General features: G+C 41.2%; 3 protein-coding genes across 3 annotated transcripts in view; 1 reads left to right on the plus strand and 2 right to left on the minus strand.

Annotated features, from left to right (window-relative positions):
• LOC104954205 (dipeptidyl peptidase 4) overlaps window positions 1-7,274 on the minus strand; it is a 16,103-nt gene extending 8,829 nt beyond the window's left edge. Inside the window, exons 1-20 of the mRNA XM_010781284.1 lie at window positions 7,057-7,274; window positions 6,871-6,958; window positions 6,405-6,497; window positions 5,558-5,649; window positions 5,402-5,476; window positions 5,256-5,308; window positions 5,026-5,098; window positions 4,706-4,826; window positions 4,058-4,212; window positions 3,875-3,972; window positions 3,635-3,764; window positions 3,234-3,272; window positions 2,536-2,634; window positions 2,345-2,415; window positions 1,977-2,030; window positions 1,767-1,879; window positions 1,613-1,660; window positions 1,426-1,524; window positions 1,269-1,338; window positions 989-1,183 (exon numbers count right to left, since the gene is read on the minus strand). Coding sequence (XP_010779586.1) covers window positions 989-1,183; window positions 1,269-1,338; window positions 1,426-1,524; window positions 1,613-1,660; window positions 1,767-1,879; window positions 1,977-2,030; window positions 2,345-2,415; window positions 2,536-2,634; window positions 3,234-3,272; window positions 3,635-3,764; window positions 3,875-3,972; window positions 4,058-4,212; window positions 4,706-4,826; window positions 5,026-5,098; window positions 5,256-5,308; window positions 5,402-5,476; window positions 5,558-5,649; window positions 6,405-6,497; window positions 6,871-6,958; window positions 7,057-7,059 — 1,769 coding nt within the window. The 5' untranslated portion in view covers window positions 7,060-7,274. The remainder of the gene's footprint in view (window positions 1-988; window positions 1,184-1,268; window positions 1,339-1,425; window positions 1,525-1,612; window positions 1,661-1,766; window positions 1,880-1,976; window positions 2,031-2,344; window positions 2,416-2,535; window positions 2,635-3,233; window positions 3,273-3,634; window positions 3,765-3,874; window positions 3,973-4,057; window positions 4,213-4,705; window positions 4,827-5,025; window positions 5,099-5,255; window positions 5,309-5,401; window positions 5,477-5,557; window positions 5,650-6,404; window positions 6,498-6,870; window positions 6,959-7,056) is intronic.
• A 3,163-nt stretch (window positions 7,275-10,437) lies between these two features.
• On the plus strand, window positions 10,438-14,543 carry gca (grancalcin). Its single transcript, XM_010781305.1, has 8 exons — window positions 10,438-10,587; window positions 11,490-11,756; window positions 12,088-12,157; window positions 12,811-12,854; window positions 13,049-13,196; window positions 13,319-13,432; window positions 13,551-13,609; window positions 13,821-14,543. Exons 1-8 carry the CDS (start codon window positions 10,564-10,566, stop codon window positions 13,845-13,847), a joined length of 753 nt encoding a protein of 250 aa, XP_010779607.1. The 5' UTR covers window positions 10,438-10,563; the 3' UTR covers window positions 13,848-14,543.
• Window positions 14,544-14,650: 107 nt separating this feature from the next.
• Window positions 14,651-24,159, minus strand: part of kcnh7 (potassium channel, voltage gated eag related subfamily H, member 7) — a 39,605-nt gene continuing 30,096 nt past the window's right edge. Inside the window, exons 10-12 of the mRNA XM_010781503.1 lie at window positions 18,650-18,797; window positions 17,109-17,298; window positions 14,651-16,974 (exon numbers count right to left, since the gene is read on the minus strand). Of these exons, the coding sequence (XP_010779805.1) occupies window positions 16,717-16,974; window positions 17,109-17,298; window positions 18,650-18,797 (596 nt within the window). The 3' untranslated portion in view covers window positions 14,651-16,716. The remainder of the gene's footprint in view (window positions 16,975-17,108; window positions 17,299-18,649; window positions 18,798-24,159) is intronic.

Raw genomic sequence — 24,159 nt, forward strand, 5'->3', positions numbered from 1 at the left:
CGATCAAGATATTTCCTGTGTCTGTGTCACTTCTCCAGAACACAAACAAGTCAGTTCCAGTTTTATCAAGATTTCCTGGGAAACGGGTGAAGCTGTTTGTTTGAGCGGGAAACAGGGCCGTGGGAAGTAGGGGTGCTGAGGGTGCTGCAGCACCCCCTGATGGAGGACAGGGAATCTGCACGTCCACAAGATTAAATGGAAATATAATACAAAAAAACGAATTTACAGCCCTGATGTAACAACATTCATAATTAAGTAAAGATAACACCCTTTTCACCCCGGTTACAGTTTCCATTTGCCCTGTACGATGAAAATGGGGATGTTGGTCTTATCAGGCGCCCGCAGCTCACACACAGGACAGATATCAGCTGTCTGGACAGGACTGATAGCCAGACAGACTGAGAGGCTCAGTGAGGTAAAGGACTGAGTGTTTAGATAGTTCACTTTAGTCTAAGTTATCTCAGAGGGTCTCAAACGGTTTGTTAACAATTTATGTAAACAAATATTTCCAAGGCAACCTTTATAATTATTGGGATAAATAAAAACAGGTTTGAAATCATTCCAGTGCATACTATAGGACAGTAAACCAGAAATATTGTTTAAATCTGGAGAGATTAAAGAATATGCATAAATAAATAAATGTTAACTGGTAAAATAAGAAATAAATGAACAACAAAAATAAAATAAGTTACATTTACTTGTTATTGGCTATGTTAGGTTATTGGTTATGTCCACATACTTATTTGATTATTAAAATGTAAACCGATCTTTTCGATATGGGTGTTTAGAGTTGTACCCCTTAGATCTAGTCTCCGGCAATTCAGCTCAAAGTGCACCAGATTGAAGCATTTTACTTTATAATGTTGAAAAAAAATCTTCCCCCCTGACCCCCCTAGAGGATGTGATCCCCACAGCACCCCCCATTTGAAACATGTTCCCACAGCTATGGCGGGAAATGCATTGATTCGTCCAAACTCGCTTTCCTCACCTGGCTGCTGTTATCTGATCTTCCACCTCATAGGTTCCCAGACCTTTGTAGATTGCGTGCATTATCTCGTCGCCTTGGTAACCGCTTCCTCTTCCGTCAAAGCTTGCGACGATGATTTTCTCTGTGCTCGCCAAGTAGGTGTCCCAGCCCACCCCGTAGTAAAAGTCTGCTTTCTGACTGCAGGGACCAGCATACCTGGGGGGAGGGGGGGGAATTAGTTTGTAATCTCTTCTACAATTGAATATTATTATAGTTTGTTGATATTTATAAATTATCTTACACATCTATCAGTAAAGGGTACTTCTTGGATTTGTCAAAGCCTGGAGGCAACAGCATCTGGTACCAGAGTTCTGTAAAAAATATGCAAATCCATAGTAAATAATCATCTGTGTATTTTATAGCAAACACTGGATATCGTCGTTGTGGGATTCTCTTACTGTGTCCTGCAACGTTGAGGAAGCCTCGACTCCTGGTGGGCATTTGGATGTCAGATATCAGGCTGCTAAATGCTTTATTGTCCTCCAAAACTTTTATCTCTACAAATGTAAAAACATAGAAAGTTAATTAAATAACATTTATCCTTGTTGATATTATTTCAGATTGTATTCAAATGTTGTGGATTACCTTTATTATTCCTGTTATCCATGAGAGCATGGAAAGGAATGCCAGGACCTTTGAGTAAAATGAAAGTTATATTATTAGCAAAACATATAGCTAGTAATAAGTTACAATATAATAATTAAATTACATATATGCAGAGAAACAAAGTATAACTGACCACTGCAGCGCATACGGTAGAAGGAGGCATTATGGCTGAAGTAGGCGGAATTATACTGACAGTTATCTCCACCTATCGCACATGTTAGACAAGTGTGCGTTTCTTTGGTCCACCTGACACAAACACACAGTGTGAAGAACTGCTTTGTAATAAAGATTGTATCATTAAAAACAAGGAAAATAGTAAAACATTTCAATGAAATCCCCTTACTTGTAAACATTCCTTCCTCCTGGCTGCCCGGCCTCTTGGTTACTTGAGTAATATCTGTGGAATAATTGGAATGCATGAGTGGGGAGGAAATCCTAAACTGTGGCAAAGGAGAAATCCAGCTAATTGGACATGACAATTATCTCTTAAACTCACTCATAACTTCCCAACATTCCCACACACACCAAAGATGTTAGACTAAAGTTTGGGAAAGTGCATAAAACAATGCATTACAGACATTTGCAATATTTCCATTGGCTGGAATGGTGCAGTTTTATAGGATACTGTACAATCAGAATGGATATAAGCATTATGCGTCGACACGAGAGAGCACGTGTATGCAGCTGTGTGCAGATAATGCAACGACTTACACACTGTCTTCAGTTACTTTCAGGATGTCAACAGCTTCCCATTTTCCAGAGGTTATAGGCGTAGCTGTGCCCTGCACGATGAGTCACAACACAATGTGTTACTTAACATTTATACAATGTGTGCAAGTCTCAAAAAAAGAGCTGATTTTGCTGGACTGAAAATGGCCAACTGACTTTGTAATTGTACTTACCCCGACCACATGATGGATGTGTTTGTACTTTTTGGTGTCGCTCATCAACAGGTAGTAGCTTTTTTTGTCTGCAGCAAAAACTGGTTCTGGTGGAGAGAACTAAGAAAAAACATTATTTTACTATATATATTCTCTGACCTCTATAACTGTCAGCTCCAAGTCCATATCATCCAGCTATAGCTGCACTGTGGTTGTATCTTACCCTAGTCAAATAAAAGGCAATGGTGCATTGGATGGGGATAATTTTCAACTGTGTATTAGTCCACGTTAGGTGAGTCTGTCTGGCTGCTGGATGGTTGAGTGTGATTGAGCAAGAAGTAACTACAGTGTGTGTGCAATCATGCAATAATATGTCACCCAGTGCACATGGAGCTCTGTTAAACAGAGGAATAACATATAATGCTTGACAGCCACACTACTTATTATACCATACGGTCAGGGTTGGGGAAAATAGGACCCACATGCAGAACACAGACAGGGAAGCAGGAATCCAGGTAATAACCAAAAACGAGCTTTATTCCAAAAAGCTGATTAGAACCAAAGAAAAAGTACCAAACACTAACTGGGTGAAACAGGAACAAACTCACAGACAGGAACAGGCAGGTTGAATGGCAACATAAACCCAAAACCACGACACATACATTGACTGTTGTTTTTGGTCTTTAAGCAGAATATGCTTTAAAGTGTGCTGGACTTACCCGTCCGATCCAACCTTTTTCACTTTTCACCTCCAGTTTCTGTAAAAAGAATTGCAATTTTATATCTGCAATAGGCACAATTAGATTACAGTACACCTTATCAGTTTAGGCAAAAACTGTTATTGCAACACAGAGGTGGATTTAGAAATGCTTTACCTAACGAAGGACATTGACCTTTCATTTCTCAACAACCAATGACTTTGGTTGGGTACAACTATGATCAGTAACAATGTCGTGAACATCAAGTGTTTGTGACATAGGCTAAGAAAGAGAAATGTCATCAGAGTGTCAAGAATTTTGTACCAATATTTGCGGTCCCCAGAGAATGAATCCTAACACCAGCGCAAAAATGATATGCCATATATTTGTATAACCTAAGCAGTAACATTCATTAGTTTTACCTCAACAGGATCCCACTTGAGTCCATTAACATTGTAGATCTGGAGGATGAGGTGGTTTTGGACTCTCTTCAGCCATTGGACAGCAATACGTTCATCTGTCACCCAGGTAACAGTGGCCAAGTAGTGCTCACTGAGGGCAAAAGAGGAAATGTACGACACTGGTAAGTTCCTCTGATTTCCTTCCCTGATAGCAGGCAATACAAATGTATACAAGGTTAATCAGAGTGATAGTTCTATTACCTAGAGCTGAAAAGGGCTGGAACAACAACCTCAGTAATTGTTGTCGTATTGTCAGTGTCCACAACAAACAGCTTCACAATAGGGTTGGGAGTACCTGGCTGCACAAGAATGTAAGATACACACATTGACGTACAATGATCCCAATATTGTTAGAGTAAAACACGCCCAGGATAATCGTCCCACCTTTGGATATGGAATGGAAACAGTTGTGGGGTACTGGTCCTGCCCATACCAGGTGTACTCTATGTTGTGGACCTCTGTGTCGTTGAACTCAGCATAAGCCACGTACTTCCCTCCAGGGGACCACCAGAGGCCTCGGTTGGAGGAGAACATCTCCTCTAGACCGGGGAAAGGGAACATGACTTATGGTTCAGGAGTGTGGGGGTCGGGTTTGGGGGTTCAATTACAAACTACAACACTTGGAAAATTGCATGCATCTATAATGCTATAACCTCTTCTTAAAATCCATCTGCACAGGGATTAAATGGGCTCCATTTATATAGGGCCATTTCTCTTAGCAACATGTTTTAAATGCTAGTTATAAATGGTTTTATGGTCTTTAAATTGCTTAAGTATGTTCTCCAGTGACACGGAAGCTAGTCAAATGAACTGGCACATACTGCATTCTCTCTGTGTGTGTGTGTGTGTGTGTGTGTGTGTGTGTGTGTGTGTGTGTGTGTGTGTGTGTGTGTGTGTGTGTGTGTGTGTGTGTGTGTGTGTGTGTGTGTGTGTTAAAGACAGTTTATTAAACCTTAAAACCTGACGTATTAGATATAATTATCAAGGTAATCTATCAGATACAGATCATGTTATTACATAAGGGCCACTTACCCTCATACACCCAGTCGGGGATCCCATTCAAAATCAAATTCCACTCGCCGTTGAAAGTGACTTGCTTGGCGGGCGACCCAGGGCTGGTCTTTACATACACATTATTTTTCCAAACAAAGGCCTAAAAAGAGAAACAAAGAAATAGAAAAGTTGTGAAAAGGCAGTCTGGTTTGTTTTCTGATCTCACACACTGAGCACACACTCTTTACTCTGCTCAAGTGTTTGGGAAAGGTTGATCATCTGATACCTGCTTCAAAGCCCACCTGTCACTCAAAGTTATTCACATGCAACGGATTATGAGTTTGAGAGTCCAAGCTCACCAGTTTGTTCCCTTCAGGAGCCCAGGAGAAGTACTGGATTTCATCCGGCAGGTCAGAGGGTGTGATATATTTCCTGAAATTAATTTTTTTTTAAAAAGGTTTGTGGAGATCGCTTTAATGTTCATCATGCATGAAAAGGAGCATTTAGTGGATGCTTTAGCTGGAGTGTACTGTATTTTTGAAACTGCATAAATGTATCCATATGCCAAATACATATTAAATGTACTTACTCTAATTCCCTGTCATAAAGGGAATATGAAGCTAAAAATGAATGCCGCCATATCTAATGGGATTGGGAAAAAAACAATGTAGTGTGAACCCTTTAATTGTATATAAGACTTTAGTTATGCACCAGATAACTACAGGCTTACTCTACCTTGGAATGATTGCTCATGAATGCAACATATTTGCGGTCAGCCGACAGCTGGTAGTCATCAGCATCTCTTTCATCCTGTGTTTGGAAAAACCCACATTTGAGAGAGTTTCACAGACCAGTGCTCATGACCTCCAGGACAATACTGCACTGACTTACAAACTTGTCTTGGCTCAAAAACACTGAGGACTGTCCTGTGAGGACGTCCTGGAGAAAGATAGAGTCCCCAGATTTACTCAGATACTCGTGATCTGTGGGAGAGGATCAGAGAATGTAAGTTATAATAAGATATTTTATATAAAACACAGAGCAAGACATTTCATAAAGATATCACCTAAGTAGTTGCACTTTATAATAAGGGTTATTGAAAACAGATAACACACTACCCAACTCCCGCCCGTGTTCTGCTCAGTAAAATGGTTGTTCTCCTCAAAAGAGACAGGTGGATTTGAGAGATGATATAACAGTTGCAGGTCCTGGTTGTAAAGTGTCAGCAGAATAGATAGTAAAAAATATAGTGTACATGTAAACTGACATTTTGGGTGGGTCTTTCTATTATGTGTCTAGAAAAACTGTTGACCTCTTACACAAAAAAATCATCACTTAACTTCTATGCCGTAGCTCCTGTCTCTTTTCCCAAACAGGGGTAGTGCCGGCCATCATCTACAATACACTAAGTACCTTATAAATCCCCACTTCAAAAAATGTAAACTATCCTGATCAAATTGACTCATTGTGACTTCATCTCCGAGCAAGTAGATCTCCTGATATATCCTGCATTGATTTGTGTATTAAATCAAGTCTTGCATTGGTTAAGCATGTGTGTGTTCTTTTACACTGCATCTGAATACATGCATGCATGGGAATTAGTCCAAGTGAATAAGTAACAATTTGTAATATTGTAGCTGACGGATAATAAAGCATTCTCAGTGACACATTTACAGTTTAATTGCAAATGCACATCACGTTTCACCTGTTCTACTTTTAACAGGCTACTTTCTCCCACCTGAGATCCACTCCAAGCTGGCAGACTTTGGTTTCAGAGTGCTGTTAAAGACATCCTCCAGAGTGAAGGATCTGCTGTTGCCCGCCTGCTCCTCTGGAACAGTAGAAAGGGTGTTGAAAGTCACAAGTTACAGATATGATATCACACATCACGATCATCACCATAAAATAAGGTAAGTGCTGTAAAAACTGATAATGACGGGTGGAACATTGCTGACGTCAGTGTGTTTTTTGGGGTAATGATGTGTATTGTCATAGCGTGTACTGAGTGAGTATGATACTATTTAAGGTAACATAATATAAATCAGGCAGGTCATTTCCATTTATAGATGGAAAAGTGCTTCCCATTTCCTGTTAGTATTTTTGGAGAGATCAAGTCGTAATGACGCGTGCGTAATTTACTTACTTTCGGATGTGTTTAACCCCGTTAATACCCAATTATGAATCATTTAATAGTAAAGACTCACCATTCAGATATATAGCCGTGGGTACTGCTATTAAAATGACAACCACTGCTACGCCGAAGACTCCGAGGATCAACTTCCCGATGGAAACCTGCGCAGAGTAGAAGCCACACAAGTCACAAACGCGCTCCAAAATGATCCTTGAAAGTCAACATTACATCGATATGTGAGTATTAACAAACCACCAACCATTGTTTCCGCGCTTAGCTGAAGTCTGAACCAAATCCGTCCAAATTACAACTCCATCGATACGCGTGCATGGAACGCTAAAGTGATATGATACGGCGCTTTGCTGTTACATATTATCTCAAGAGAAGTTTCAAAGGTGGGCCAATAAATGTCGAGCGGAGTAAAGTTCGTCAGGTTTGATGATGTTCCAGTGTTTTGAGGAAGTGTGCGGCTGCTCCAATCACCCTGTGTCTCTCAGAAAGCCATCTCTGAGAAAATGTCATTTTTTACGCATTTCACAACAATAGTTTTTACAGTTGAGGAAAAAAAAAAAAAACTTCAATATGCAGAAGTTTTTAGCAGAAGTCTATAACAGTGGTCATTGTTTAAATACTCAAGGAAAAACAAGGTACTTGTACTTAACTTGGATATTTTCCCATTATGGTACTTGATACTTTTACTCCACTACTTTGCAGGTTCAGATTATTATGACAATATATAAATACAGTATGATATATTTTATAGTTTTGGCTAACCAGCTTCACCAAGAGCAACATTTAAATGATGAACACAATAATGCATGAATAATTATAATACAATCATTTAATAAATATGACCCTGAAATGGGCCATACTTCCTAATGAGTAACCTTTGGTACTTTAAGTGTGTGTTGATGCTAATACGTTTATACTTTTACTTAAGTTTAATTTTAAGTGCAGGACTTTTTTGTAACTGGGTATTTTTAAAAAGAATGGCCACGTCTACTTAAGTTAAAGTTCCAAAAAAATGTCTTCCACCTCTGACAGGGACTACCTCTGTTGAGAGTGAATGGCATGACATGTTTATGGTGCACTGCACAGCGAGCAGACTTCTCTGTTTGCCAACTGCCATCCAGCTGGGTTTACACGTACAGAAACCTAAGTCCAGAAAATAAATATTCAAAATCACTTAATAAAGAGGTTACAGGAGATGTCTTAGTTTGAGTTAACAGATTCATTTAATATCATAAATTCCTTGTATATAAAACACATGTTTTAATCAGCTGTCCAAGCCTATTATCATTACCACATATTTGATCTTTTCATTTTGACAGGGAACTGTCTGTAATTCAGAGGATGTGAGTGAAATTGCTGTACGACCCTTCCACTTCTGCCTCAGGTGACTTTACACGACTGACAACAGCTGTTCAGGCTAATAAATGACAGTCATAAATGCCATTCAATGCATGCACTTTGTTTACATAACCATTAATATCCTTCCTGTTTGGGTGTAATTCCTGAAGGCAGTGTGAGAACTATGTCACTGACCGTTGGGCACAGGAAGGAAAACTGAAAAAACAGCATTTTCATGCAATGATTAATAAGTGAGCGTCAAACGCACTTCGGAGCAGGGCGGCTAAAAATAAGTCAATGTATTCCATGTTGTTAGTTTCTTCTTTGTACATGCTGTAAGTGCTAACCAGTCACAGTCAATGCTAAAAGCCTTTTAAAAGCTTAACAAATATAAAGCTGGGCCTTTATGGGGAATAGGCATCATATTGTGCACTTGTTCCCCTCACACCGGACATCCTCTGCAAACAAATAGACAGTGGAAGTCTTCCTAATGTAGCTCGGCTTGTTTGAAGAGCGTGCCTTCATTGATACCTCCATTTTCATGACACTAAACACATCTAAAACCATTTATAGGTGTCCCTTTAATCACGTTTAGCCTTATTGGACCAATATAGTGTTTGTTTGAGGACACTTTGATAAAGAGAACAACAGAGGGAGAATGAATGAGAAAGCATTTGCATACAGAGATACAGAGAGCTGTGATTTAAAGGTCAGATTATTTTATATTTAAATGTAGATTTATATCAATATTTTTTCCATAATCAAGAAAAGGTCCAAAGTATAAAACGTTCAAACAGAGAAAAGCAACAATAAAATAATCACAACAGACCAACACTGTTAAATGTTACACAGACTTAAAAGTTTTGAGTTTAAATCCTTTGTCATCATAGCTACAGCACATGACGCTGGGAGTTTTCCCTGAATTTCTGAACCAGTTCTTCTCAGGGAAATGTCGGTGTTTATTCACAGGATAAACAGAGACACTGGTGTTGGTTTCATCAGACCGTGTAATTGCATTCTTGGCTCGAGGATGAAAAGTGTTGGAGTTTGGAAGTAACAGTTTTAGAGAAGTGTTAGAAATGGGTCAGTGAAGATTGTATTAACATATGTAGCAGCAGCTGAACTCAAATAGCTCAATTATGTAGATTTCATATTTAAGTGAATATTTTGGGGTTTTGGATTGACAAGACAAGACATTTAAAGACATAGAATTGGACTTTTTGACACTGAGACTTAGCAGTTATTTCAGATCAATGTTATTATCCCTACAAGCTCTGTTATCAGGAGTATTACAATATATTTATAGCTGCCAGAGTACTATCAGGCACTCTAACCATTCAAACTGACATTAACCGGACAGTGAATGAGTGTCAGCATGTCACCTTCCACCACAGATGTTTGGTTAAGCCATGGCTCAACAGGAAGTTGTGACAACCGCGGCAACTTCCCCTACACCACCCTCTACCTGCTCACCATATAACCCAACACACGTTTTCTGTGTTCTATTCACAGCACATTTCGTCTGAGTTTGACTGAAGGGCAGATGTGGCTCCTCATCACCTTGTAACTTCTGATTTGTTTATTTCACAGTACTGTCTTTCACATCATACATGTTCTGTGTGCGTTTCCTATTTTGTCTAGCTCTTTCCTTCAAGGTTTATAAAGCAAAGACCAGATAAATAAGAAGAGAGTAGGCTATACCCATAAAGTTCAGCTAATTATTATGATTTTTGAATTGATGTATACTGTATTCATTTTCCATTTGCAAATCACATTGAGTTGCCTCTATTTAAAAGTTGCTAAACTAATTAACTGACATTGCATTAACTCAGGTTATAGAAATAAAGTACATGTTTTGTTCTGTTTGTGGACAAAATGTCTCAAAAGCACCATCTAGTGGTGACATGAAGCCATGCATGACAGTTAAATATTTAGTGAAGAACAATTTAATGAGAAGTTGGGAAATATTGGAAAAGTCGAGACTCTTAACTTTAAAATCAACCAGAAGCGTAACTCAATTTACCAAAAATTACATTAAGTGGAAAAGTGTTTAACAGCTTGATGAATTTATCTTTTTCAAATGTATTACTTGTTTTTTACTCATGTTCTTCCTTTAAATATTTGATTTTCAAACCATTTTGTCTGTTGTTTTAGGTTAGATGAAATGTACGAGGATTACCTAAACGCAGCCCATTAAACAATTGATGGGCGGGTCTTCCTTCTACTGCTCCTCGCTTATTGGTTATCTCCCCCGTTACTCAACTAACTTCCCGACAGCACTCTGCAGCTCGGATGTGATGTAGCAACTGCTCAGACGTATCGGAAGTTACTACCGTGTATTCACAGAAACCCTTGTATAACCGTCACTCCCACTATAAAGATATAAAACTTGCTACAGTTTTCCCTATTTCACCAAATGGCTTATCCTGGATACGGTGCGGTGAGTTAATGATATGTTATCGTATTGTTACACTGTTAAACGAGCTACATTGGTTAGCAGAAAAGCTAGCCTGGGGCTGTTTCAGCGAATACTATAGCGATAATAAGTTGTTCTGTTACACGGGTCATACAGCTGTTTCCTATCTTCATGTAGACATTAGTTTGGTTTACATATGTTATCAGAAGAAAAAGTTATGGTTGTTCGGTTTAATTTGGAAGTAAGGAGCCATATTATGCTCCACTTTATTAGAAATTGATTCGGAAAAATGTCTTCCGGGAGAAAAAAATCCCCAACATTCCAGAGGATATGCAAATCCTTTGACCTACTAAACGTGTTTATATGATAGAGGTTTGACCTGTGTTATATTACACCAATCTCTTTTTTTAAGGCCTATAAATCTGCCTCTGGGAATCCTTCATTGATTACAAAGAGGACCCAATTCTGGCCTGTATTTACTCAATTCAACTAGAAAAATGGGACTCAAGACACCTCCTTTTTAAGCTTTGTACATTAAACTAAAAATCGCTTTTATCTACGTCTAAGTGTGGAATGCAGTGACTCCTTAGTTGTGATGAATAGGGGTTAGAAGCTTATTGTTCCTCAGCCAATAGCAGGCCTCCAGAGTGACATTCAGGGAGGCATCACTTCACGTTGATACCTGCAGTCAGTGAATGCAACACTGGCATGCTTTATATATTACAAGCACAACAAGATATCACGTTTCCCAAACTGTTGTCAAAATCAATGAATTGCTATTTTAAAAAGTCTATGTGAGTTATATAATAATAAGTAACCATTGAAAGTGAGAAAAATCTGTGGTAGTTGTATCCTGTTTTCCACATTTGAATAAACACTTTGAGAGTCTTTAATGACACCCACCCTGGTCTCTGATGTGTCCCCAGCCTCAGTACGGCGGTCCCATGCCGGGAATGCCAGCTCAGGGGATGCCGGGAATGCCGGGAGGGCCCATGGGAGGGCCCATGGGAGGCCCCATGGGAGGCCCCATGCCCGGGCACATGGGTGGGCAGATGGGTGGGCAGATGGGAGGCGCGCCCCATCAGGGAGGGTATGCCGCCTATGGAGGAGGATATCAAGGCTCGTACGGCGCCCCAGCCCCAGCTGCTGCTAATGACCCGATGTGGGGTTACTTCACTGCCATTGCAGGCCAGGTGAGTGTGGAGGAACTCACAGGAGAGCACACAGTACACGTTTTACCAAAGGCTAGCTTTCACTTTCATATTGAAGTGTGGTCACAAAGAGGACATTCTCTGCAGACATATCAGGTTTCATGAATCGGTTCAGTTACTATAAGTTAAGAGGAAGCAGGGCTCTGTTTGAACTTGATTTCACTCCCTTTCGGTAATGAATGACTCACTACACTACCCTATCTAAAGTGGTCCCTTTGGAAGTCTGTGGAAGATTTAAAATGCCTACAGAAAAGTAAAACTATAATGTGTGTGTGTGTGTGTGTGTGTGTGTCCCCCCCCCTGCTGTGTTCAGGACGGAGAGGTGGATGCAGAGGAGCTGCAGAGGTGTCTCACCCAGAGTGGATTCACCGGATCCTACTCTCGTAAGTCCACGACTCCCTCCACCAGAGAGGAACACCGCCTCAGCCAATATACCATGAGTTCCTGGTTGTTTTACATCATGCATTCAACAAATGAGCAGAGGCCGTACTCGCTAACTTAGAGGGCTTTAAAACACTAACAAAGTGCCTAATCGTGATGTATTTCTCTGTGAAGTGTCAAACCACTATTATCTCCTCTGTGATTGGTTGACATCTGACAGTCTCTTTCAGTGCACGTGAAAAATGAATATTCATTAGTATAAAGGAGAAGGAAGTGGCAGTTCACGAAATATGTGAGCATATGGTGCAGATTACATACATGACGTACAATGAAGAGTATCTAAGTTCAATATTTATGTTTTTTGGTGGCATAAGATCTCACCAAGAAAATATTATTAGCAATATTATTATCCTGCCTTTCATGGATAAAGACTGACAGTTAAAGACTGTAATGGATATTACTGTGAGATTGAGAAAGTACACAGAGATGAATACAAGCACGGCCTTTTTAACAGAATATGACTGATTCATTCATCAGGGAAATATTGAACAGATTTCGCCGTCAGCAGCTGGATTAATTAGCACTAAAGTTAAGTGTGAAAACATGGACTTTAAACGTAGCTTTACTCATTTCCCCCTTTATTTTCTCTTCACAGCATTCAGCCTGGAGACTTGCAGAGTCATGATCGCAATGCTGGATGTATCCTAACTTTAATACCAATGAGTCCCCTCAGCTGCTCCTATTGTCCTTCACACTCACCATGGGAGTATGTGTACAGTAGGCGTGGTGTTTGTCCTTGAACCGGGTTAACCAGCTGTGTGTATGTCAATAGCTGCCTGCTGTTTCTATACCTGTGGGTCAGCAGTTATGAATCTTAACCCGAGTGTGTGCAGCGGGACTCCACGGGGAAGATGGGCTTCAACGAGTTCAAGGACCTGTTCACGGCTCTGAACGGCTGGAAGCAGAACTTTGTGATGTTCGACCGGGACAGGAGCGGCACTGTGGAGCCGCAGGAGATGGGGCAGGCCGTCTACGCTATGGGTGAGGCTGAAGCATGAGGGAGGGACACTTAATGAAGACACAAATGGCTTAAAAGTCCAGACAAAATGCACATGGATTCTGCGCTTTTGGGCCTGATATTAATCTTCTTCTGTGTCCCTCAGGGTTCCGCATCGGCCCTCAGGCTCTGAATGTGATCATCAAGCGCTACAGCAAAGGAGGAAGGATCTACTTCGACGACTACGTGGCCTGCTGCGTCAGACTGCGCGCTCTCACAGGTACACACACCTAGAGATGATGTGACACGTTCACTGAACACACTGCTGTCCAGACGTTTAATGTGGACTGAGCGTGAAATGTGTTTATTGACGCTGATGTTTCCTGTTCCTGGTGCAGAGACCTTCAAACGGAGAGACACCATGCAGCAGGGAGCCGTCTCCTTCCAGTACGATGACGTGAGTCCTGTGGAGATATCACTGCATCACATAGCTTAAGTCCAGATGTTTCAACTCACAGCCTGCTGCTTACTGATTGAAGAATTGAATTTGACATTTATTCTTTAGTTCCATGCAGTTGCAGCTTATCTGCATATGAAACCGCTCAGAGCAGCTTCAAACACCACATCCTGTTGAGGTTAATTCCATCTCTCTCTCTTTCTGTCACCAGTTCATCCTGTGCACGATGGCCATCTAAGGCTGCACCGACCAATCAGAGGAGGAGTCTGGACCACTGCCTCATGGGAATGCAAAGGGAGGCCAGTATATTTGACTGAGCTGCAACAGGAAAGTACTCATGCTTGTAACGCTTGCTGTTTAGTCTTGTAAGTCACACAGGGACTTGCTGAATCAGGCGCATATATACATCTATATGAACACAGTATGTATTCACATTAGAGGGAATTAGAATAATTTATAACACATTTTTTAAAATCTTCGATTGGATGCCAGAGTGATGCTGGATGTGTCGACCTGTGAGACACCTAATGTGCCATTATAATCTGAATGTACGCTAATATATGAAACTCGCTTCTAGAGAGCCTTGTTAGGCAGCATCATGATTAATGATGAAATATTAGCAGCATTTACACAAAACATGTTCATATGCCTTTACACTGAACTGTATATGGCTATGGTTTTATTAGAGCTTTCTTGCCATATTTTTTATTTCTGTTTTATATAAGTTTAGATTAGCCTGATGTTAAAGTTGCCACGAGCCAAAGTGACTGTGAATGCTCGTGAGATAAAGCCTGAGATTTGTGCAGCTTCACACTTTGTTTTGAATGTTTCCCTACAAACCCAGCCGGTTGTACTTTGTAAAGATGCCCCTGCACACTCCCAATGCCATAGTTCAGATCATATTTTGTTACTGACAATAAACACTTTCTAATCAGTATGCATTCTGTTTATTCATTTATACAATTGCGCATTTTTTCCCCAGTCTATTTACATGATACATTTCATTTATTTAAATATAGTTAAGAACAGAAACATTCAAATGAGCTGTTAAGTGTTGCATTGTATAAAATACAGTGGCAAACATTTAAAAAAATGCATACAAATAATTGTGAACAGCACTAAGTATTTAAAAAGGGACATTGTTATCCAGTACAGCAAGTTTTCTAATCTGTGCAAAAGTTTGCAAATCCCATGGAAAAGTGTTCAGGACGCATGGAGTCTATAAGCGTCAGCAACTTTTGTTCTACATCTGTGCTTGAGAAAGAAAGATGGAGGACACCCTGCTGGAGCATCTGTGTGGTTTCTCTTTTCTTAAATAAGGTTTCCCCGGGTTTCAACAAAGTAAAGAGTTGGGTTGAAGAAGTAGAAATGATATGATGTGCAATATGAATGTTTCATGCAGCCTCGAGCCCGTCACTGAAGTGTTGCTTGCTACATTGAGAGGCTGTACATTGCATTCATCTTCTTCCCTTCTGCACTCCAAAGCCTTCCCCTCAACATCAGGGGGAAACAATAAGGTCATAGAAAAATAATGGCAAATGAAACTTTGTTTTAGAAAAATAGGTTGAAGCGTTATTTCTAAATCTCCTTCCAAATGTCATAAACAGTTTGAGACCTTGTTATAATTGAGTGCAGTCTCCATGCAATACATGAGCTTGTGTGGGAGTGTGTGGTTAGGAAATGACTAATTCATTTTCCTCATGCACCCTAACGTGGTTCCTTTAAATGTGGCGCTTTTGCACCGGGTCGCCGTCGTGTGTCAAGGCTAGAGCAGGCGTTTAAAGCTAAGGCTAGTGAAGGCGGCCCGAAAACATGGACAACTATTTTCTCTTTTTTTCTCTTTTTCTCGTGGTTTTTATCTAGGAAATTGTACTTTTTAAGAAGACAATGGAAGACCTAAAGCATGCAACTGAAAACTATCGCGTGGGATCGTCAGAGTTCACTCAGGGTGTGAACGAGATATGTCACTTCCTGTCGGTTAGCATATGAAAGAGAAATGACAGTGTCTTTGGGTCAAAAATAAAGAACATTATAGAGAAAACACATGGATATTCTCTGAGTTTTAAGTGGTTAATTAACAAGAGAACACTTAAAAATATCAAATATGTTCTAACAGATTTAAGCCCCTACTTCACAGAAAACAAACAAAGGAACCGCATGGCTTCACATTGCAAACCACAGCTTTGCAAAGTGAAGGTTTACCCCGTTCTCCAGATTCATAGCTTTCATTTCCAGCTACAATGGCCCTAATAGTAATGTAAAGAAACACCCGCAGACCGCTGACCCTTACAAGTCTAGAGTGAACTGCAAACCCCCCACAGCCATGCTTCTGTTATATTGATAGGGTTCAGGTGGTTATATGGTAAATATGTGTTTTTCAATCTAATAATTCAAGCATTCATTATGTTGTCTGAAACATGTGAAGGAACATAACTGCAGCTGAAAGAGGCCCTTTACTTTGTTCACGTGCAAAATGATCTCCAGAGCGGATTCGTCTCTAGAGATATGAGATCGTTATTGCTCTCAAAGACTGACGTGTGTGTGTCTGCGCAGCCTCACACACTGCGCTGTGTACTCTCAGTGTTTGTCATCCGTTGTGGTGGAATCAGGCATGCTAAATATAGCGACAGATCTCTGCGTGGACGTTTTGGAGTTTGCTGATAGAAAGATCAGAGCTTGTGGAAATGCCTCGGGAAGATTTTCATGTAGCTGATTCCCTGTGGGGGGGGGGAGGGGGAGGGGGGAGCGTTAGAAAAGAGGTGACAGCTACAGAGGTCCTGGAGAGAGTCAGAGTGAGGAACATGCCACAGGAAGAAAAGCAACCGTCAGAACGTAAAACATGCATATCTGTTTTAGAAAAAGCACATCAGGTGCCTCGTGTTGCTGGCAGTGTTCTATAAAGTATGTACACGGTGGATGATGACTTTACACGTGGTAATAATATAGTGTATAAATACCTCTGTATAAATTGTCTTTATACATTTAAATCAGAGAGGGGCGGGGGAGAGAGTCCGTAAAAGTAATGGAAGAAAGTCTACAGTTGCCTTTGCATATACAGTCTCTTTCTTAGACCCTGAGACAAGCTTGAGAGGAGAGGTGCGGGGGGGCTAGTTTCCTGGGTGCCCCGGGTCAGACGCAGGCCGCTGCAGTGGTAAGGGTGCTGAGCCCACTTCAGGCAGGGAGGCTTGTCGGCCTGACGGCAGCCTCTGGTGGGGGGGGGGCTCCACAGAGCTGTCCTGTGTGTGTCTCTGCTCCGTGACCCAGTCTGTCTCCAGCAGGGAGGCCACGCCCCCGTCTGGAAGAGCGTCGGTTCGCAGGAGCACCGGGGAGCCGTCTGTTGATCTGTTCGGGGTCTTCTCCGGGCTCTGGAGGAGAAACACAGCGTGAAGACGGATCAGAGTGAGCACACACGTCTGTTTGAACCAATGCCCTTACAGGCTTTCAATATTTGCAATATATGTGTTTTTTTCCTTAATGTCTTGAATCTGTGGTTTAGTACCTGAGGCCGGGGCGGAGCAGGGTCCAGGCTGAACTCCGCCTGCAGGGCCGACACCGGCTGCACCCTGATGGCCGGCCTCTGGTACTCGGGGCTGGAGGTGACGGTGCTGTAGGCGGGGGGCCCGGACGTGGTCTGCCTCTGGAGGAGGTGCAGGATGGCCTGGATGTCTGAGGTCATCTGGGACTCCAGTCTGACAGGAAAATATGGAATCAAATCACAAAAAGGTATGTGGTTCATCACATGTGGAGGATTTATTGATGCACCATGCAGTTATGTAAAGGAGCAGTGTGACATCACTCAGAATCAACATGCATGGTGAGGACTAAAGAATATTTAATATACATCATCAGGTTTTTCATCATATTGGAGAAATGTACATACTGTATGTCTTTGCTAATACTATGGGATGGAGGTGGTGGTCAATACTGATACTAAACACTAGAGGGAGACTCAGCCTCACACGGGGGTTAGTATGGAGGATCATACTGGCATGAGTCTGAAGTATTCACACCCTTTACTTGAGTAACATACATTATTACAAGTTGAATAACTGCAAGTATTTTATCAAAGGAAAAAGAACTGAAATATAAGTTACTGCAGCAACAAAACAGACGAGGGTACGACAGTAAAGGGAAGTTTGTGTTCTGTGTTGCAGGTACCAGGAAATGGAGCACCTGCACCGTTTCATCACCCAATGCAGAGACTTACATCACGGCGTCTGTGAGGGGGTGAATCACCTTTCCTCCACACATTCCTTTTGACAGCAGCAAACACAGGATGGAGAGGGAGAGTGGGGGAAGCCTGCCAGGCGGCTGTTTGCTCTTTAGAGGAGAATACGTGCAAATAAACCCAGTGTCTGCAGCTGTACTGTGATGCCGTGCACTGAGTGTGACTGATGGGGGAACCCTCTGAGCCATGTTCCCTCCATCAGTGAACATCATCTCCCCAAACTGTGCAACTCCTCCACTCCTCCTCACATGAGAACGCCCACAGTCTATGCAATGTGTCTGCATCTAGACAGTCTGCCCCCCCCCTCCATCTGCACAGAGCAGCAGCCGGGAGTCACAGAGCTGCTCACACACTCTGCATTAACGCCTGCAGCCGCTGTCTGGCCTCAAATGTCTCTGTGAGAGCTTCACTTAGAGGGAGGAGGGTTCGTCTTCAGAGCTCTGAGCTGACTTTGCTGAAATGAAGCTGGAGCACAAAGCATGATGGGAACCCAAAGATTTATTCTGTTCTCTAGAGAACCTCCTCTTTATGGCCATCAAGCATTGAAACATGCTAAAAGTAAAGTTGTACTCATACATGTGCTGGTATTTGTATTTAATAAATCAGTACTTGAATGTGTCTGTGTATTTGTTGGTGCGATAGAGATGTCATAGTTAAAGTGTTTGTTGATAGTTATGTGTGTATCCTGATATGATAAGAAAAAGCCGTTATATAAAAAAGGCCTGATCCTTATACTGTGTGTCCTTGGGTGTTTTCTTGTGAAGTGGAGGTGTTGTGTTTTCCACCAACAACAGGCTGCCCCCCCCCCTCACCTGTTGAGGTGCTGCTGCAGCAGGTCCAGCCGTTGCTCCACCTCTCCGTAGGTGAGGTCTGTGTCGCTGTCCTCCCCCGCTGCCGCCTCCCGACACGGGGCGGACTCCTCGACGGGACGCTGACGCACCCACTCCTCTGTGTGGAGCTCTGGGGGAGAGACATGTTTATACACACACACACACACAGACACACAGACAGACACACACACGGGGGGAATGTGTTATTAGAGCATTGCCTCAGGGGAAGCATCTTCCTGTGTGGTGCCCTATCATCATTAGCTTCACTAAGCACCTCCTGGATCCTCACATCCTACAGAGGAGAACACACATCTGACCCTGGCTGACAGTCACAGCCTCAGTGGGGTTTTGGCCTCCTTTTCAGACACAATTGGCATTTCCTGTGTGTTGTTCCCTCCGTGCTGTTTATACAAATCAATATCCCTCTGAGCTTTGCTCTGGCAGAAATCCTCTTCCAGCTGCAATAGATGAAATATGAATATGAAACCACTTTCCCCATCTCAGTGTAGAATCACACTGATTGGAAGTTGCTCTGTGTGTTTGCACAAGTGAGGATTTTATTGCAAAAATATATACATATATATTTTCCACATACCTATGAATATGGTCTCTATGACCTCTTTTGGCCAAGGAATCCAGATGTGTTGATGTAATTTTTTTTAAAGTTGTTTAAATGCAATAATATATAAGAGACAATAAATTCTATAATCCAGTGTCCTGCCAGTTTTTGATGTGTGTCTGTGTGTGTGACTAGTCCAATGAATAAGAATCAGGGTTATTACTTAGTTGGTTTACACATACATATATATATATATACATAAACACGGTGATTAAATCGTCAAAAAATGAACTATAAAGATTTAAATACACACATACACAAAATATACAGCCCACATAATATGTGCACAAATTTAAAGTGAAGTGAACTAGCTCTTGCATTAGAGACGCATTTTTTAAGGGTGTTTATTGATTTTTATTTGCAATGGATAGCCCAACTTTGGTATGCACAGCCCCCCCCCCTCTCTGCTTGTCAGAGACAGTACTTAAGCTAGGGTCAGCTGACGTATCGGACGACGCATGCGCAACTGCTAACAACAACTTCGCCAGCTCACGAGATGCACACGGAGAGATTGGAGGGAATAAACAGCGATAACTAGAGTTTCCTGTGATTTAAAAGGTCAGTCAATGGCAAAACGTCCACACAAACTTAACAAATAAGAAAACTAACACATACGCGAAACAAATAAGCAAACAAACACATAAGCGAACAAATAAGCAAACAAACACGGTACCGCTGTGTTAGCTTACAGCTATGCTAACGCCGGTACAGTTGCTACAGTCAGGCCGAATAAACAAACCGCTCATTGTCAAATTCAACCGAGTCATGGTCACTTTGAAATAATTAAATACTGTGAGAAGTACCATGATGACATTACATACTTTTTTTTTTAATCGACTGTGTGATATTTTCGCTACTGTAGTTGTCAGTGGATGAGCACTTCCGGTTTACAGGCTCTGATAATGTACACACATCACTTACATGATTCTCTTAATACATTTTCTCTAGCTTAAACATGGTTTGTCGAGGTATTTAATCCATTTGTGTTGTATGTTTAGCAGCAGATATACTGCAGTGGTGTTAGGGTGCAGTTTTAATTCATAATGCGCCTATCTTGTAGCTATGATGTGTGTGTATGGCTCCACCTGGTGGTCACTAACTGCACATGCTATAAGTAACACTACTACATTTTAAAATGACTTTGTTACTTGTAAAAGTCTTGCATCAAAATATACTTAAAGTACCAAAAATAAAAGTACTCTTTATGCATAATGGCCCATTTAAGAATCGTATATTACTGGGTTACTATTATGATTATTGATGTGTTTTAATTAGGGATGCTCCGATCGATCGGCCGCCGATCAATATCGGCCGATATTCACTCTCTGCCGATCGATCGGTGCTCTCTATAAATGCCGATCACATGACGTAAAATACATGACACTTTTCTCTGTGCACGGCAAAACAAGCTCGCCAAAATGGCTTCACCAGTCTGGCAGCATTTTAAGGTGTCCGAAAAAGACAATAAAATAGCGGTTTGCAACGTGTGTGAAGCAGAAATCCTGCAGCTCCACCCGCTGTGACGGACCGGTGAGCGGAGCAAAACACACACTAATTAGAGTTAGACCTTACACAATTAGCTATTTGATCTTCCTCTGGAACAAGCTAAACTAGTTATACATATATTTATTCTTCACTGTCGGGTCACTCATTACTGGATCAGTGAGCTGCATGAGACGATACTGACCGGCTGTCAGGAGAGAGAGAGAGGGGGAGAGAGGAAAAGAGAGCGCTTCCGCTCATTTCTCCCGTGTTATTGTCAAAAGTTAATGTAAACTTCAATAATGTACTTCATTTGAATGTAATAATTATGTTGGTTGTTGTTTGTGGAAGCTCCAGTGAATGAGCCTCAGTAACTGAGTTTTAAACATTGCTTTAAATTGAAGATCCCCATAGGCCCCGCCCACTCGATCGGATCGGCGATCGGTATCGGCCGATAATGATTCCGGCGATCGGCAATCGGCCCCAAAATTGGCGATCGGAGCATCCCTAGTTTTAATCACAACTGGTCAAGAGGGAGCTCATTGGAATAACTTGATATACTGTTGCTGGATATCTTCACCTATACATTTGTAAAGTTTACAAATTAATGATTTATATTTTGTTATGGCGTCAGTCGATTCCAATATTTAATCGCGATTAATCGCCATGATGTCATAGTTTAATCGCGATTATCGCAAACTAATGCACACTTTTGTATCTGTTCTAAATGTACCTAGAGGAATATTTTTCAAGTTTTTAATACTCTTATCAAATATGAATGGACAAATATGTTTATGCAAATGATTTGTTTATTATCATTGAAACAATGACAAATATTCTCCTGAATATTCTCAAACACAACAACCTGAAACCTCTCTCTCTTCACCTCTCTGCCAACCCTGGTGTACTTCTCTCACCTGAGCCAGTTGCTCAAACAAGACAAGCCTTGTTTACCAGTTGTCGGCGAAATGCCGCTCACTCGTCTCATTAACAGTCAAAGCATGAGACTGACAGTTCCACAGTGGGTCAAAAAAATGCGCTGTGATGTGCGAGTCGACACGTTGGATGCGATCCGAATTGATCTCACACAGTCCTCCGTCCTTCCATAATGGTAAGCTGTAGGCCACCCATTTTAGCGATCGCTGTGAAGCTTGCTGCTCGTCAGACGCCGTGTCCAGGCGTCTCTCGGCAACACTTTCAAGCGTGGTCTGCCACAACCGAGCGGCATAAGCGGGCTGTCAGCAATCAGCTCCTGCCGCAAGTGATTATTAACGCGTTAACTTGATGCCCTATTTTTTATATTCGGCTAATAATCTAACCTAAAATGTTAACCCGTAAAGTTTTTTATAATGACATACTTTGGCATGTATTCTGATATATTGATTATATGTTATTGACTTTTAATGCATTACACTTTTTTTCAGACAATGGCATTTATACTTCAATCACTCTACCATATAACTTATAAATATGTATGTAATATACAATATACTATATATATGTTTTAATTATATAAGTATTCCTTTTTTAATACGTCTTTTACGAGCCTTCTTATAACCATGTCATAATGTTTTGTTTTTCAAATGGAAGTGATTACAACATTTAATAATCCTGAGGGCTTTCTTCTATCTTGTGTTTGCACGTTCGGAGGTCTGCAGATGGCTGGTGCTTACAGACGGGGAACTATGCGAGGAGTTCAGGTTTGTCTCCGTTATTCTTATACTACACTAGAATCCACAATTGTAGTGAACAATATGTGGGATTCCGTGAGTAACTATACTGAATTCATTTTTTTATGACAGTACTTGACTATTACCATTTGTATTGCTTTTTACCTACGATACGTTACTATACAATATAATTTTGCATTAAATAATATCATATTATTTGAGATATTTCGACATTTATTCATAATACTCTATTATCTACTTTTTGTATGTTCATTTGGACCTACTGTACAACGTGTTTCTACTATGCGCCTTTTTCTGATATCTTCGACTTACTATACTTATGTTCTCCCTTAAAAATGTTCTTCCGATATTATATACTATACCTATGTTGTTGATTTTATTACATTTCTTCATCATATTATATTATAAGTTTGATATGATATTTTCTGACGTACTATGCTATGTTTTCTTCTATATTCGAAATTCACTACTTTAGAGTTCTTTCTGACATTTGCAATCTACTATCTGACTTCATGGTGTCTTTTTTCTTTTCTCCTCACAGGACTGCGAGGACATCATCTGACATTCAATGAAGACGTGGCCTTCAGGATTTCTGAAGAACTTACGGTACTATTACTTTGACTTTTCATGATATCCAAAATAACTACACTATTTGACTATTGTCCAACATAGTCCTATGTGTACTAAGCCTATCTTCGTATTACATGTTGGAGAGTATACTGGTGGTCGTTTTCTTTGCCTAATTTCGACATGCTCTATTACTTTTTGGATTTTGCATTTTATATATTATTTATTATATTTCATTCTACTAACTGACTTCATGGGTTGTTCTTTTTCTTTCCTTTTTTCCGGAAGCACGCGAGTGCAGCTACATCTGACATCAATGAACGACGGTGGCTTCTGGATTTGATCTGAAGAACTAGCTAGTACTAGTAGCTGATGACTATTATGATATTCCAACATACTATACTGATCTAATGGTGTCTTTCTTATTGTGTTCTCGCTACAGGACTGGCGAGGAACCATTCCATCTGCCATCATACGAGAGACGGGTGGCTTCTGGAGCTCTTGAAGAACTTATCGTGTACGTTATACCAGGATGCGAACTTGTCACCCTTTCAGCGAGAGTATCGCCGGTTTGATATCCAAGATATGTCGTTGTGTAGTTCATGTAGATCTGCTATTAAAGCAATATTTTGGAGTACATGTGGGGGGTCTCGGGACCGTAGGAATCTTGCTAGGGGTTGTAGCTGCGAGCGTGTTTATGCGTATCATCATAACATGCATGGTGTCTTTTTTTATATATGTATGAAGTCTACGAGCTGTTGCTGCGGTCCTTCCTGCCTGCCGGCATCGTCCTCATGGATTGTCATATAAGACCTCTGTCTCTCGACCTTTGTGATGATTGGTCGTAGCGTTCGAGCTTACTTACCTACGGGTGCGTTCGGGTTTAATATTTAACTGTGCGTCCGGGTCCACTGTGCACGTATCTGGCACCCGCTGGTGAACAGCTGTTAGAACGGTCCGTTCATTCGTGCTGCTGTGCGCAGCGTAGCATGAATGTCCTGTCGGTAGCTGGCGGTGTCGTCGTGTGAACTATAGTTCTTCGTTTCGCCGCACATATTACCGTTGAGCGGTCTTAGCTAGCTAGCATACTGGACTCTATGCGGTTCTGCTAGAACGTTTAGCTGCTTCTCCTG

This window comes from Notothenia coriiceps, unplaced genomic scaffold (genome assembly GCF_000735185.1).
Source record: "Notothenia coriiceps isolate Sejong01 unplaced genomic scaffold, NC01 NC01_scaffold00000492, whole genome shotgun sequence".
NCBI classification, from domain to species: domain Eukaryota; kingdom Metazoa; phylum Chordata; class Actinopteri; order Perciformes; family Nototheniidae; genus Notothenia; species Notothenia coriiceps.